Here is a 14,640-nt window from a genome sequence, read left to right as displayed (position 1 = left end):
TTCATCCAGTGTAGCAACAGAGTGCTCTATTCTTCAGTAGTCAGAACCATTATGTTTATATCACCTATGCTTCTATTTTCAGTCTGGCCGCCATTTATCTCCGCCTTATCAACTGCCCTCTATGACACCTAATTTTTAAATCTGTCTTGGCAACTGGTTTATCTCATTGCTTTCCACCTTCACAACCTTAAGTACTTTAACTGAATGAAGCAACCTCTGATTGCAGAAGTTAGTTTTCATATGTAAATTTGCAGTAAGTTCATTTTGGCAACTACTTTTGGTTTTAATAAGCATAAGGTTTTGTGGATTTGGAAATGAATTCATATGTTTTGGCACCAGTAATGCTCGTAAGACAGGAGCTTTTGGGAATAATATCCTGCACATTCAGTTCTATTGTCATGGTCTCATAACACATCTTCATCAAGGTAAAAAAAGTGTTAAGTGTTCATGTGCTTAATGTTTGTGCCTTTGTCTGCATCTGCCTTGTAAGTAGAATTTCTTTGAACATTTTGATTTACCTGTGTAATTTTAAAGTAATTTGTAAAAACAAGCATGCCCTGTTATTTCTATTAAATTTTTGTGGTGGTAATTTCATAATATCCATTAATAATAATAATACATTAATCAAGTTGTTAATATGATGCTGAAAGTTTTCTCTCTTTTTTTCTTTATTATTTACAATCTACTGTCTTGGTTATTGACTTTATTTTTCCAGCATTTTTTAAAAAATACATGACTTCATTTATGCGTTATTTTTAAAGTATTACTTTTTTTACACAGAAGGCTGTATTATGTTTCCATTATACAAGTCTCATTTTATTTAGTTCCGCACAAAAGGCAATGAATCTCTTGTTTGTTTAACATTCGGGAGAGAAAGAAAAGACACGAAAGTGAAGAATGTATATGCAGTGGAAGAGCTGTGGATCCAGTGAGTGATTGTAGGGGAATATTGTTAAAAATCATGCTGTTAGATCATTACTGACAGAATATTAAGAATAGTTCATTTTCATGTACTTGAGAGTAACTACTAAATGATAAATTGTGACATTGAAGTTTGCATAAGAATGTGACATTAAATGCGGTAGTGGTTGAAGCATTTCATTTGTGTGTAATGTGGGTGGTGCCTATGCCTCGAGCTACACTTTAGTGAATAGAAATTTTGTACTTTTTCTCAGCTCTTTTTTTTTTTTTTTTAACTTTTTACTTTATGTATTCACAGAAAACATGTAACAGGTTTGCGATGAAGGTTGTGGAGAAAAAACGATTAACAAAAGGAGGAAGACATTTATTACTGGACCCAGAAAAAGTAATGAATGAAGTAAAAATACTGACATCCTTGAAGCACGTATGTATGAAATACATTCTGGGTTGTTATTTTGTAGTAACTTTATTTTGATAACAATATGAAGAGCAGTTGTTGAGAAATAGAATATTATGGACTCTTGACAATGTTAAGCAACTGGAAAGTGAAGATCACTATGACTTGCTTAATTCATTAGATAAGGAGGTTAGTACTGGAAAGAAATTGTGTTGCTGAGTAAGAACTGTAATTACTGAAACATTATAGACTGCCTTGTTCTTATACCTTAATAATTAGTATTGTACTAGCAAGTAAGGACTTAACGGATGAAGCTGTGACAGATAGATGAAAAGCATATTATGAGGTTCATACAAATTAAACCTGGTCAGTGCGTCTATGATGCGTGCATGCTGTTTGATGTTGCATAGCACCAGTGTGGTTTCATGCTGAAGATAAGGTGGTCACACAAGTTATCGTCCATTATCGAACATGCAGGCGAGTAAGTAGAAACAACGAGGAATGATTAGATTTTTGGTGGCAGAGGGAATTGGAGGCTGTGATACATACTGGTGCATGAAGGCTGTGTACGGTGAGTACAGTTTGAGCCGTTCAAGTGTCGTGGAATGGCACAAACAATTCCTTGAGAGGCACAAGTCACTGGGAAACAATGCTCACCCTGGACAGGCTCATCGTGTCGTCACACTGTAAATGGTTGCGGAAGTGAATGCTTTAGTTTTGGACAACTGCAGAATCACTGTGGACGATATACATCGGTTACTGGATATTAGCGTGGGCACTGCCCACACCACAATGCATCAGGACTTTCAAAAAATCTGTGCCCAGCGGGTTCTCCACCAACTGACCGCCGAACAGTGCTATACTCAAATGGTGCTGTCTTTGAGTCATCTGCAACGTTATTATGAGGAGGAATATGGCTTTTTGTTGCATATTGTCACAGGTGACGAAACATGATGTCACCATTTTAAACCGGAAAGCAAGCATCAGAAGAAGCAGTGGAAACAGGCGATTTCACTACCTCCAAAGAAATCAAAGGCCATGCACACCAGTTCTGGTAAGGTCACGATAGCCTTCTATTTTGACCGCGATGGCCCACTGCTCGTCGAGTTTCTGGAATGGGAACCACCATCAATGCCCAGCGTTATCAAGCCATTTTACAGAACCTTAGACGAGCCATCAAGTCGAAACACCAAGGCATGTTGTCCAATGGCATTATTCTCCTGCACGATAATGCCTGCCCACACAAGGCCAATGCGTCGAAGACAGCATTGCAGCAGTTTCGGTGGGAAACACTGGAACATCCACCGACAGTCCTGACCTTTCACTGTGTGACTTGCATGTGTTTGGACCTCTGAAACAAGCTATTCACGGACATCAATTCGCAGACATCAATTCGCAGTGGATGACGAAATGTGTGACTGGGTCCAGGCCTGGATCCGACAGCAGCCTACTAGCTTCTACAAGGATGGAATCGACCTGCTAGTGTCACAATCGGATAAATGTGCCAAAGGTTTTGGTGACGATTTTTGGCTGTGTACTGTGTATAACTACATTTTTGAGTTAATAAAATGGTTACCATTACTTTGCACTTGTGACTGGGTTTCATTTGGCTGCCCATTATATATGTATGAGATGAGTCATTAAAGCCAAGAAGGAAATATAATAAGAGATTTACACAAAGTGACAAAAGTCATTGGACCTCCTAATATCATGTCTGACCTCCTTTTGCCTGGCATAGTGCAGCAGCTCAACATGGTTTGGACTCAGCACATCATTGGATATTCCTAGCAGAAGTATTGAGCCATTCTGCGCCTATAGCCATCCATAATTTAGAAAGTGTTGCCAGTGCAGGATTTTGTGTGCAAAATTTCATCTCCCAGAAGTGGGTCCCATAAATGTTTGAAAGGATTAATGTGAGGTGATAGAGGTGGCTACATCATTCACTCAAATTGTCCAGAGTGATCTTCCAACCAATTGCGAACAACTGTGGTCTGGTGATATGATACTCGTTTGGGAACATGAAGTTCACGAATCACAGCAAATGGTTTCCAAGTAGGTGAACATAACCACTTAAGTCAGTGATCAGTTCAGTTTGACCAGAGGACCCAGTCCATTCCATGTAAACACACCATTATAGAGCCACCACCAACTTGCACAGTGCCTTGCTGATAACCTTGATCCCTTGCTTCTTGAGGTCTGCGCCACATTTGAAACCTAACATCAACTCATAATAATTGAAATCGGGACTCATCTGACCAGCCCACTGTTTTCCGGTCATCTAGAATCCAATTGATATGCTCACAACCCCAGGATAAGCACTGCAAATGATGTGATGTTAGCAATGGCACTAGTGTCAGTCACTTGCTGCTATAGTCCATTAATGCCAAATTTTGCCACATTCATTGGACATCCCACATCGATTTCTGTGGTTATTTCATGCAGTGTTGCTTTGCTTGTGTGTTACTACTCACAACTCTACACAAACACCGCCACTTTCGGTCATTTAGTAAAGGCCGTCGGCTACTTTGTTGTCTGTGATGAAAAATAGTGCCTGAAATTTCGTATCTCAGCACATGCTTTACACTGTGGATCTTGGAATATTCAATTCTGTAATGATGTCCAAAATGGAATACCCATGTGGCTAGCTCCAGTTGCTGTCTGTTAATTGCCAGTGTGCAGCCATAATCACTTCAGAAACCTTTTCACAAATGACAACTCTGCAAATGCATTGCCCTTTTATACATTGTGTATGTGATACTACCGTCCTCTGTATATATATGCATATTGCTATCCCATGGCTTTTGTCACCTCATTGTATATCTTAGGTTTCAGTCCTATAATGGTGCAGCATTAAATTATATGTGGCGGTGATATAATACTCATAACTGTTCTAATTAGAAAGAAAAAAAATGCTTGCTTTGACAGTACTGATGCCAGTAAATGCTTCACTTAGGGATGTTGAGAATAAGTTGAGGGAAACCAAAACTGTGGCAGAGATGGGAAATGAGGCACATATGTGGCAAATCAAGAGATTGTTGCAAGCAGGGGTTTTTGTGCCGTTACTGATGTATTTTACCATTTGTAATGTAGTTGAAATTGAAGCATTTATATGTGGTAACTTTCATGAATTCGACGTGGGTCGGAGTACGAATAAACGGGTTAAGCAGTTGATTATGACATTTGGGGATGCCCAGTCTTCAGTTAGCTGAACAGATTCAGTGATTAATCTTTCGACGGTCGAAGTTGGTATAGGTGCCCGACGACAGCTCCTAGTAATGCATACGTTTTTTCTGTTTGTGCAGAATGTTGTAAGAATGCAACTTACTATTTATATGTAGGACAGGCCACCTTCAGAAAAATATAGCTGTGCTATTATAGCATGTGAGATTTGTAGCTGGGCTGTTGTAGCACTGGCCACATTTCCTTGGGAGAAGAAAGCAGAATTCCCATTTGCCACTGTATCAATGTGAGTGACCAGTACTACAGAGCAAAGTGCCCTCTCATCAGCTGAGCTGACAAAATGTAGTAGCTTGCAGGACTGGTGCTCTGTATTTAATGGTGAATTAGTGAGTATTATAGTTGCATGAGCCTTCGTGTGTTTGGTTGCTTGCCTGTTTGATGGGGACAGAATGTCAGTCAAGGTGATGATTGCTATGCCAGATATTGACTCATTGCTGTATTCAGAGTGTATTGCATATGCCCCCATAAATTTGGCATCTGGCAAAAGGGACCCCCCTCCCCCTCCTCTCTCTCTCTCTCTCTCTCTCTCTCTCTCTCTCTCTCTCTCTGAAGTTTCTCGCCAGCATTCAGCATTTGTGGAGAAGAAATAGAAATTAAATGAATTCACTGCAAACTCCATCTACATACTCACCAGGGTGTATCCTGTCTGCCAGGTGCTAGTGGCAGCACCACATATCTGCAGTAGTGTTGGAATGCCGGTGGGCGTGTTGCCCAAAGTCAGTGTCAAATGTTGTTGCTGGTCACAAGTGGAGCTTGTATCATTACTGTGATACCTGCTGTTTTGTCAGGAGGAAGAGTGGCTGGAACTGATAGAAAATAAGTTATGCTTGGTGCAGTCAACAGTCCGAACACAGACATAGGATGAAGTGTTACTGACACCAGTTTGTATTGAAAACAGTCCCCTGACCTTTAGGTTTCACCAAAAGCAAGAGGACAGCCCTATAATTAATTACCTGTGGACTCCTTGTTTTAACTGATGATTAGATTGGTGTAGCATTGTATGAGGTTATACAGGGTGTACATGCCTCAGGAAATTCTGGAAAAATGGGAATCATCTGGTTAAAACCTGAGAAATTTTTAGGATTCCGGGGAGTTTTTGTTCTTTTAATTTTCAGTTAAATGCTGCAGAATAATACTGTAGCAGAAAACATACACTCCTGGAAATGGAAAAAAGAACACATTGACACCGGTGTGTCAGACCCACCATACTTGCTCCGGACACTGCGAGAGGGCTGTACAAGCAATGATCACACGCACGGCACAGCGGACACACCAGGAACCGCGGTGTTGGCCGTCGAATGGCGCTAGCTGCGCAGCATTTGTGCACCGCCGCCGTCAGTGTCAGCCAGTTTGCCGTGGCGTACGGAGCTCCATCGCAGTCTTTAACACTGGTAGCATGCCGCGACAGCGTGGACGTGAACCGTATGTGCAGTTGACGGACTTTGAGCGAGGGCGTATAGTGGGCATGCGGGAGGCCGGGTGGACGTACCGCCGAATTGCTCAACACGTGGGGCGTGAGGTCTCCACAGTACATCGATGTTGTCGCCAGTGGTCGGCGGAAGGTGCACGTGCCCGTCGACCTGGGACCGGACCGCAGCGACGCACGGATGCACGCCAAGACCGTAGGATCCTACGCAGTGCCGTAGGGGACCGCACCGCCACTTCCCAGCAAATTAGGGACACTGTTGCTCCTGGGGTATCGGCGAGGACCATTCGCAACCGTCTCCATGAAGCTGGGCTACAGTCCCGCACACCGTTAGGCTGTCTTCCGCTCACGCCCCAACATCGTGCAGCCCGCCTCCAGTGGTGTCGCGACAGGCGTGAATGGAGGGACGAATGGAGACGTGTCGTCTTCAGCGATGAGAGTCGCTTCTGCCTTGGTGCCAATGATGGTTGTATGCGTGTTTGGCGCCGTGCAGGTGAGCGCCACAATCAGGACTGCATACGACCGAGGCACACAGGGCCAACACTCGGCATCATGGTGTGTGGAGCGATCTCCTACACTGGCCGTACACCACTGGTGATCGTCGAGGGGACACTGAATAGTGCACGGCACATCCAAATCGTCATCGAACCCATCGTTCTACCATTCCTAGACCGGCAAGGGAACTTGCTGTTCCAACAGGACAATGCACGTCCGCATGTATCCCGTGCCACCCAACGTGCTCTAGAAGGTGTAAGTCAACTACCCTGGCCAGCAAGATCTCCGGATCTGTCCCCCATTGAGCATGTTTGGGACTGGATGAAGCGTCGTCTCACGCGGTCTGCACGTCCAGCACGAACGCTGGTCCAACTGAGGCGCCAGGTGGAAATGGCATGGCAAGCCGTTCCACAGGACTACATCCAGCATCTTTACGATCGTCTCCATGGGAGAATAGCAGCCTGCATTGCTGCGAAAGGTGGATATACACTGTACTAGTGCCGACATTGTGCATGCTCTGTTGCCTGTGTCTATGTGCCTGTGGTTCTGTCAGTGTGATCATGTGATGTATCTGACCCCAGGAATGTGTCAGTAAAGTTTCCCCTTCCTGGGACAATGAATTCACGGTGTTCTTATTTCAATTTCCAGGAGTGTAATTCAGAGAATAACACCAAAATAAAACTTTTGTTGCAAAGAAAATGCCCCATTTATGACAATAATACACAATACATGCACAAGCATCTGCTAACAGCAAAATGTGTCATAGGCTTTAAGACGAAGACTATGCAATACTTCGAACAACAAACTCCTTTCAGTGAGCGTATTGTCACAACTGTTTACATTTTAAACAGATCACAGGAAAATATTACGAATGGTGGTACGAGAAGCGTTACTTTCAAAATAAATTTCCTTTTACACAAGATGGATAATGTAGTGTGTGAGAAAGTGCAATGAGCGTTTGACACTCATTCAAAACATAATGCTTTGAGGACCAACCACTTAGAAAAATTTTGGGGCCAGATGACTAGCCATTTATGCCATTATTTAAAATTTTATTGGCTCATTTGTGTTTGATATATCTTAAAGGGTAATGCATGCTAAAAAAGACTAAGCCTCAGTTTTAGATTTTTGTATTTATTTTAGATCTTTTGTAGATCACAAATTACATCAATAACCACAGAAAATGGTATAATTATCCTTATTTTAAAAAAGCGCGAAGCGAGTTTTTGAGCAGTTTTACATGTAATTGGCTTTTCTATGGAAAACCCAAAGTGCTCAGTGGAACAGGTACTCAGTCAAGGAACCCACAAAATGTTCAGTGCACAGCAATGAAATTTGTAATTTGTAATCATGCTTGTCAGATATATTCAGCTGCTACAGTTTAAGCTGTGTTCTTAGGATCCTGCTTAACCACAAACTTGGCAAAAAACAGCAAAATATTTATGATGACCTGTCTTTCTTGTAGCTATACTGTATGCATATAAACAGTGTAAGAAAAGATAGAATGCTTCATACTGTGAAAATAACAAGCAAAGTTGCAGACAGGTACAATTAAAAGAAATAAAAAATTCTTTCATCAACGAAGGCTGTGGCTGAAAGTCTATGTGTAAGTGTCTTTTAATTGTGCTTGTCTGTAACTTAGCATGTTATCATTGTGATAAGCAGCAACCTCTCTTTTTCCTGCATTGTTTGTGCTGCATATATGTCAATTTTAGCCATTAACTTTTCCTATTTGTGCGATCGCACTACTTAACAGTGATGTTGCTATTGGCTGGTGAGGCCACATGACATCAGCAGTGGTTAGCTGTCAAAAGTGCATCACACAGTGCAAAGTAGATGCTTCAGAAGCATGCTGTGCTTGGTGGAATTTGTATTTATACTTTCATAATAAAAAAAAGTGCTGAGTACATGTTGCCATGCATCACAGATATTTCCAAAGTGCATTGTGAACTGTATTTTAACCAGGAAATCCAGAAAATATCCAGGTATTTTTTTTTCTTTCTCATGTTCATTCCCTGGGTTATAGGACTATTCCAGAACTTATGCCATAGATTTTAACTGATGTATATCAGTGGTCAGCTAGCCAAAAGTAATTTGTGAAAACCAGGGTGTATACGACCCAGGACAACTGGGACATCCAGGAAAAATGCGGGAATTTTTTCACCCGGGAGAAAACTGGGAAAAAACCGGGAATTTTTTTTTAGAATTCCATGAATTTTTCAGTGTTTTACTTTCCAGTTAAATTTTTGTAACTTTGGTAAGAACCAAAACTCTAACAAATGATATTACAGTATCTTGCTGCTGGCAGAATAATACTGCAGCAACAAAACAGGAATGAGAGAGAGGGGGGGGGAAAAAAAAAGAAAAGAAAATTTAAGTCGCAACGGAAATGCTCCATATACAACAACAAAATACAGTGCTCATACATGTGTATGCCAACAGCAAAATGTGCCAAAGGCTTTAGGAAGACTGTGCAATGCTTCATAACAACAGATTGCCTCCAATGAGCATGACACCACAATTGTTTACATTAGATTTGTTTCAGCAGTTGCGAGTGAGCTCACACATATGCGCAGTTGACTTGCGTATGAGTAATACCTTCTCCCGCTTCTGGCTACAGAAGTGTGGCAGTTAGCTGTATAAGCAGTAGCAGCAGGCTGCCAGATGCAAATTTTACTGGTGTGCTTAAGCAGCCAGATTCATGTATGCGGAACTAGGGTGTGGGACAAACCGGGGTATCTGCCCCGGGTGGCAATTTCAGTGGGGTGGGAGGACCAAATTGTGGAAAAAGACCTTGTTTCACAAAGCGCCTAGCATCCAGCGCACGTTGGTCTATCAGTTACTCATATGATTTTGAAACGCATCCCTGTTGATTTTTGAACAAATTCTAAGTTGAATTCTGAATGAATCGTAGGTTGATTTTTGAATGCATGCATAATGTATGTGATGTCTCTGCCAAGGGAATCCCCATCGCATCTAGAAATAAACTTCCCTGCAGATAAAAGGGGACGGGGCTATAAGAGCTGTGCCTTATAAAGCCCAACGGGTGAGTGACGATCGCTGATTGTGTGGTTGACTGGGTTTACAAATGATCAGCGTTGTTATAATTACTAGTGAAATCCACAGATTTAGCCTACCAGAGTGGAAATAAACGACTAACAGGAATAACAGGTTATAAAGATTATGTATTATCTTCTGTGTGTATCCAAGAAAATGAAATTTTGAGGGAAAATGTTTGGCCAGGCTGCTACACTACTAAGGGACAGTTATACAGTCCCCGGCTAGCAGCCACTAAAATTCTGTTCTGGGAGTAGCGTGGAAAACACATTGTATGAACATTTAATGATGAACTGGAGAATAAACTCAGGATCATTAAACCGGTGATTGTGGCAAGGTTTGTGAAGTTAACCAGAGGATAATTATTGACCCTGGCAGAAATCGTTATAGAATTAGTGACGACAATATTGTTTGTAAGAATGAGTAAGGAGAAGAAATGGAGACTCTCAAAGTATGGAAGAATATGACGATTCCAAATTTATATTAAAATTTAATACTACCACTTTTCGACCTCATGCTTCAGAAGCTAGAGAGTATGAATGAAATGTGAAACTATTACCTAACATAAAACTTCTTCCATGTAGTTGGAGTAATAGGCATTTGATATTGGTACTTCATGAATTATATTCTGTCATGTTATAAAAATAACCATTATTGCCGGAACAGTCTCGTTCATTTGGTGTGTGTAACAATTGCTGCAATATTGGGCAGGCCTATTTCATTTTTCTAGCAGACAGTGACAAAATACATGTAATCAGATCGGGTAACCACACCAGTCTTGGGTACTATTTGTATTAACAGCTTTTTCAGTATTAGACGACAACATTTTGATTTTTCATGTAGCGACGAACTTTGATGAGGTAATTGTTCTTTCGCAGAAAAGAAAGCACGCCATGGAAAGCTGTAGCAAGATCAGAGAGAAAAATCGCTAGGATCTAAGGATTGAAGAAATGTGCACTGTCTTGTCTTTACTGGTTTTGGGTACCCTATATTTAATTTTATGTCACACAGAAGAACAAGTTATTAGCTAATAGGCAATAAAGAGTCCAGATTTTCTGAAGAGTTCTTGTCCCGATTACAAATAATTTTTATTTTTTTTTATTTTTTTTTATTTTTTATTTTATTTTTTTATATAAAAAGGATACATATTATAATTCCCAATAATCAATTTATTACATTTTGTATTAGCTGATTGAAAGGTAATTATGTCCTGCAAGTTTGATGTACTTTTAGTGTTACGACATGACAGAACAACTGTTGTCCAGTATAGTTGTGGGAGTTTTGGTTTCTGTGGCCGATCGTGTTGTTGAGCTATGGCATATGAGATATTTTCTCTTTATTACAAGAATGATAAAAAGATTTATTTAACTTGATCCAATCAGTTGCCACAGGTATGTGCCAAATATTTGCAACTGTCTTTGAAATTAAAGGATCACTTGATACACATATTTAGTAAAAACTTCTGCCAAAGTACAAAGTTCAGAATGACTGTTCAATGTAAGACAAAGTAATGCGTCTCCTAATGGGATGAAGATGTCTGCTTGATCAGAGGTCACAAACTGAGTTGAGCCTCTGCTCAGCTGTATATCGGCCTCCGTGTGGGGCCATTTTGGGGCTGGGAGAGGGGGGTGTGGCTTCGCCAGTGTCCCCCATTCATTCTTGCTTTATGCAGCGAGATACCATTCTCTTTTTTGGTGTCAATGGAGGTTTTCCAATTTTGTTACATTAACGAGATCTGTAGACAATACCACAATGAAGAAATTGTGTTTGTAGAATGTGGAGTAATACTGGCATAAACGCCACAGTATAGTGCGTGGTAAAAGTCAAACGAATTTACAAATACCATGCTTATGAATGGCAGTCAGTCTTTTGCCATTTTGCAATCTGCCTAAAACGTCTAGTTTCGGTAAAAAAATTTTCGATGGAGTTTTTTAAAATCTTAAATGAGTTTCCATGTAATTGCTTTATTAAATTACGATGTGGAATTGTGGATGAAATAGCAAAGTAACACAGGTAGTGAAATTTTTTTATGACCATTTATCTTGATTTTAATTTGGAATATGAATGGGATTTGTGACAGATAATCCTTGTTTCAGCCATGCATTATAACAATCCATGACATTGTGGATACATCAAATAAAGTGTACATGTTTCTGGAACTGATGGAGGGAGGTGAGCTTTTTGACAGGATCACCAAAAAAGAACAGCTTGGTGAACCAGAGGCAAAGCTGATATTTTATCAGATAGTTGTAGCTGTTCAGTATTTGCATTCAAAAGGAATAACTCACAGAGATCTTAAGGTAAGTAATAATAGTTTGTTCTGTCTCAAAAACAATCTTACCAGTAACATGATAAAGCATAAGTGTGTGTGTGTGTGTGTGTGTGTGTGTGTGTGTGTGTGTGTGTGTGTTGGGGGGGGGGGGGGGGGGGCAGTGAATGTGTACATGCGCTCTATGTAACTATCGCGTGTTGCAAAACTAAAACTTCCTGGGACATCATCTTCATGTGATGGTTGTTTTATGTTGGGTGATTTTATTGATCCTTACAGTAAGGGGTGGGGGGGGGGGGGTTGTGCTTGTGCCCACCTTTTGTTAATATTGTAATTTAAGTTGGTGTTTCATGTTTTAAAATTCTGATAAAATTATTTTCTGCTTTTTATTTTTTCCTCAACCAGATTTTATGAACACAAATCTATTCAGCAAAACTTGAGCCATCAATTTTAGTCTAATGAAGTTGTCATAAAGTTTACTTCCTTGGTAGTAGATGTGACTTGACAACAAATATCTTTTCCATAAATTGTAACATTTCAGCAGTGTAGACCCTCTGGGCACTGAATTTCTGTGTGTGGGTAGCAACAGTGGTCTTAACAATGATGCATTTCTCTTTCACATCTGATTCTCTCTTGTTCCATTTTATACAGTGCTGTTTTGTCCAGTGTTAGGAGACAACTGAGACTGAAAATGTACCCCAGCTCTCTTATGAAAGAGCAATGTTAGGCAGTTTAGAAGAATGTACAGAATTTGGTGGTAGTGGTGAATTGGTGAGTGCAAAATGGCAGACTAGCTCTAGTTACCTGCAGTGGATGATGACACAGCTGGTTGGGTCAGTGAGAAGTATTTTACAACCACAGGGAAGGAACGATTTTACATCCAAACATCCTCATATTACAAGGTGAGTAACATAAAACATAAAGAAACAGCGAGAAGGCATGAGAAAAGAAGATAAAGTAGGAACAATAAGAGAATAATTTGTAAAGAATTTTTCTCCAGAAGTTGTTAACACCATAATAAAGCTTACTTGTGAAAAAGCATCAAGACAGAACTTCAGGAAGGTTTGTGTATACTGATACTATGAGTAGAACCAGATTTTGTCAGCTTACTAAAATAGTAAGATTTGATGATGACAGAGAGATGTGAAATGAGTGCAGGGAGCATGATATGTTTGCTACAGTGCAACAAGTGTTTGATAAAATGAATTAGTTACTGCCAAGATATTTTGTTGGGATGTACACTGTTATTGATAAATCTTGTCATTGTTATGTGCCAGATGTCCCTTCAAAGTCTTTCTGAAGGAAAAACCTGGAAAGCATTTAATTTACGCGAATGCTCACACACTCTAAAACCAGATATGCTCTCAGCATGGTGCCATATGCAGGGAAGAAAAATGATAGTCCATAACAATCAAATTCAGCTGCAGCTGTAGTGAAATACCTGGTTGTTCCCATACATAATTCAGGGCACAATGTCACCACAGGCAGATATTACCCTTCGGTTGATTTGGAGGAAGAATTGTTGAGGAAAAACCACAAGCCGAGTCTTGTGGAAACATTACAAACTAATAGCAAGCATATACTTCAACACCTGAAAGACATTTCAAGAGGAGAATTATATTCAACTAATTTTTTTTTCAGTGGTTCTAGCACTGGAAATACCCTAGTCGCAATTGTTTCTTGTATCCCCACACCCTGCCCAAAAAAAAATTTCGTTGCTGTCTATTCAACATGATGCTGCAATTTATTCACCTACTGACACTAAGAAGAATATCAACAATGTAGGAAAAGATTAGACACATTAAGTTGCAGAGAGGCACAATTAAAAAAACACTTACATAAAGTTTTTTGCCATAGCCTTCATCAGCAAAAGAGAAACACAAACCATTCATACACACAAACAAGCACACCTCACACACACGACTGCCAACCCAGCATTTCAGGCCAGAATGGATTCTGGCCCACGCTGAAGTTGGCGGTCATGTGTGCGTGAGGTGTGCTTGCTTTGTGTGTGAATGGTGTGTGTTTCTATTTGGCTAATGAAGGCTGTGGCCACATGCTTTATGTAAGTGTCTTTTAATTGTGCCTGTCTGGAACTTAACGTGTCTTTGTGCCCCTCCCCCCTGCAGGTTTGGGTGTTAGAAAAGGCCCTAGGTATTCCTACTGTTTGTGAGAGGTGACTAAAGGATTCTTCCACCTTCCAGCCTAATAAGTTATGGTCCCCTTTTATGATTTGACCTCCATATCTTTCAAATTTTTCTGACATGCAGGCAGTTTGAGAAAGGACACCTTATGTGGTGCATTATATACTCATTGTGCATTAAGATTTTCTGCAACTTCACCCTAATCCAGGTATTTGGGTGAGGACACCTCGCAGGATGTACCATCCACTTCCATTGTCCTCTGTCTTCTTCTGCACCCATGATCGTGATGGGACCTTTCGCACCTGATATCCAGTACAGTAGCCAGTCTGGTCTTGGAGGGGTCACCATGTGCCTTCTTGGTTGTAGCCCCCTCACTACACAGGGATCACATTGCTGATACCTGAGCTGCAACCTCCCCACATATGCCAAGGAGTATGTGCCTGTCATCTTAGGAATCAGGACTCCTGGCAATGGCCATTGTGCCAGGCTGTGCTGGTGGTGCCCATGGGGAGACTCCCTTATTGGAGTGGGTGGCTGGGGGTCAAACAGCCTCAAACGTCTCCAAGTGAGGTAAGGAGCACTTTAATGCTGAGAGACACAACCCTAAAGTATTCCCTTCCGTGGCTACGCTATGGAAGGAATGCAGGGCTCATGATAATGGACAAACTTACTCTCCCCGATACTTGGTTTA

At 40.8% G+C, this 14,640-nt stretch overlaps 1 protein-coding gene across 1 annotated transcript in view; it reads left to right on the top strand.

The window, feature by feature from the left end:
* The window catches only part of LOC126163903 (ovarian-specific serine/threonine-protein kinase Lok-like), a 229,738-nt gene that overhangs the window by 121,360 nt on the left and 93,738 nt on the right, over window positions 1–14,640 (top strand). The window contains exons 4-5 of the mRNA XM_049920194.1: window positions 1,220–1,345; window positions 11,633–11,836. Of these exons, the coding sequence (XP_049776151.1) occupies window positions 1,220–1,345; window positions 11,633–11,836 (330 nt within the window). The remainder of the gene's footprint in view (window positions 1–1,219; window positions 1,346–11,632; window positions 11,837–14,640) is intronic.

This window comes from Schistocerca cancellata, chromosome 1, assembly GCF_023864275.1.
Source record: "Schistocerca cancellata isolate TAMUIC-IGC-003103 chromosome 1, iqSchCanc2.1, whole genome shotgun sequence".
NCBI lineage: Eukaryota > Metazoa > Arthropoda > Insecta > Orthoptera > Acrididae > Schistocerca > Schistocerca cancellata.
Note: the sequence above shows the minus strand (reverse complement) of the source record. Positions and strands in the feature narration are given on the sequence as shown.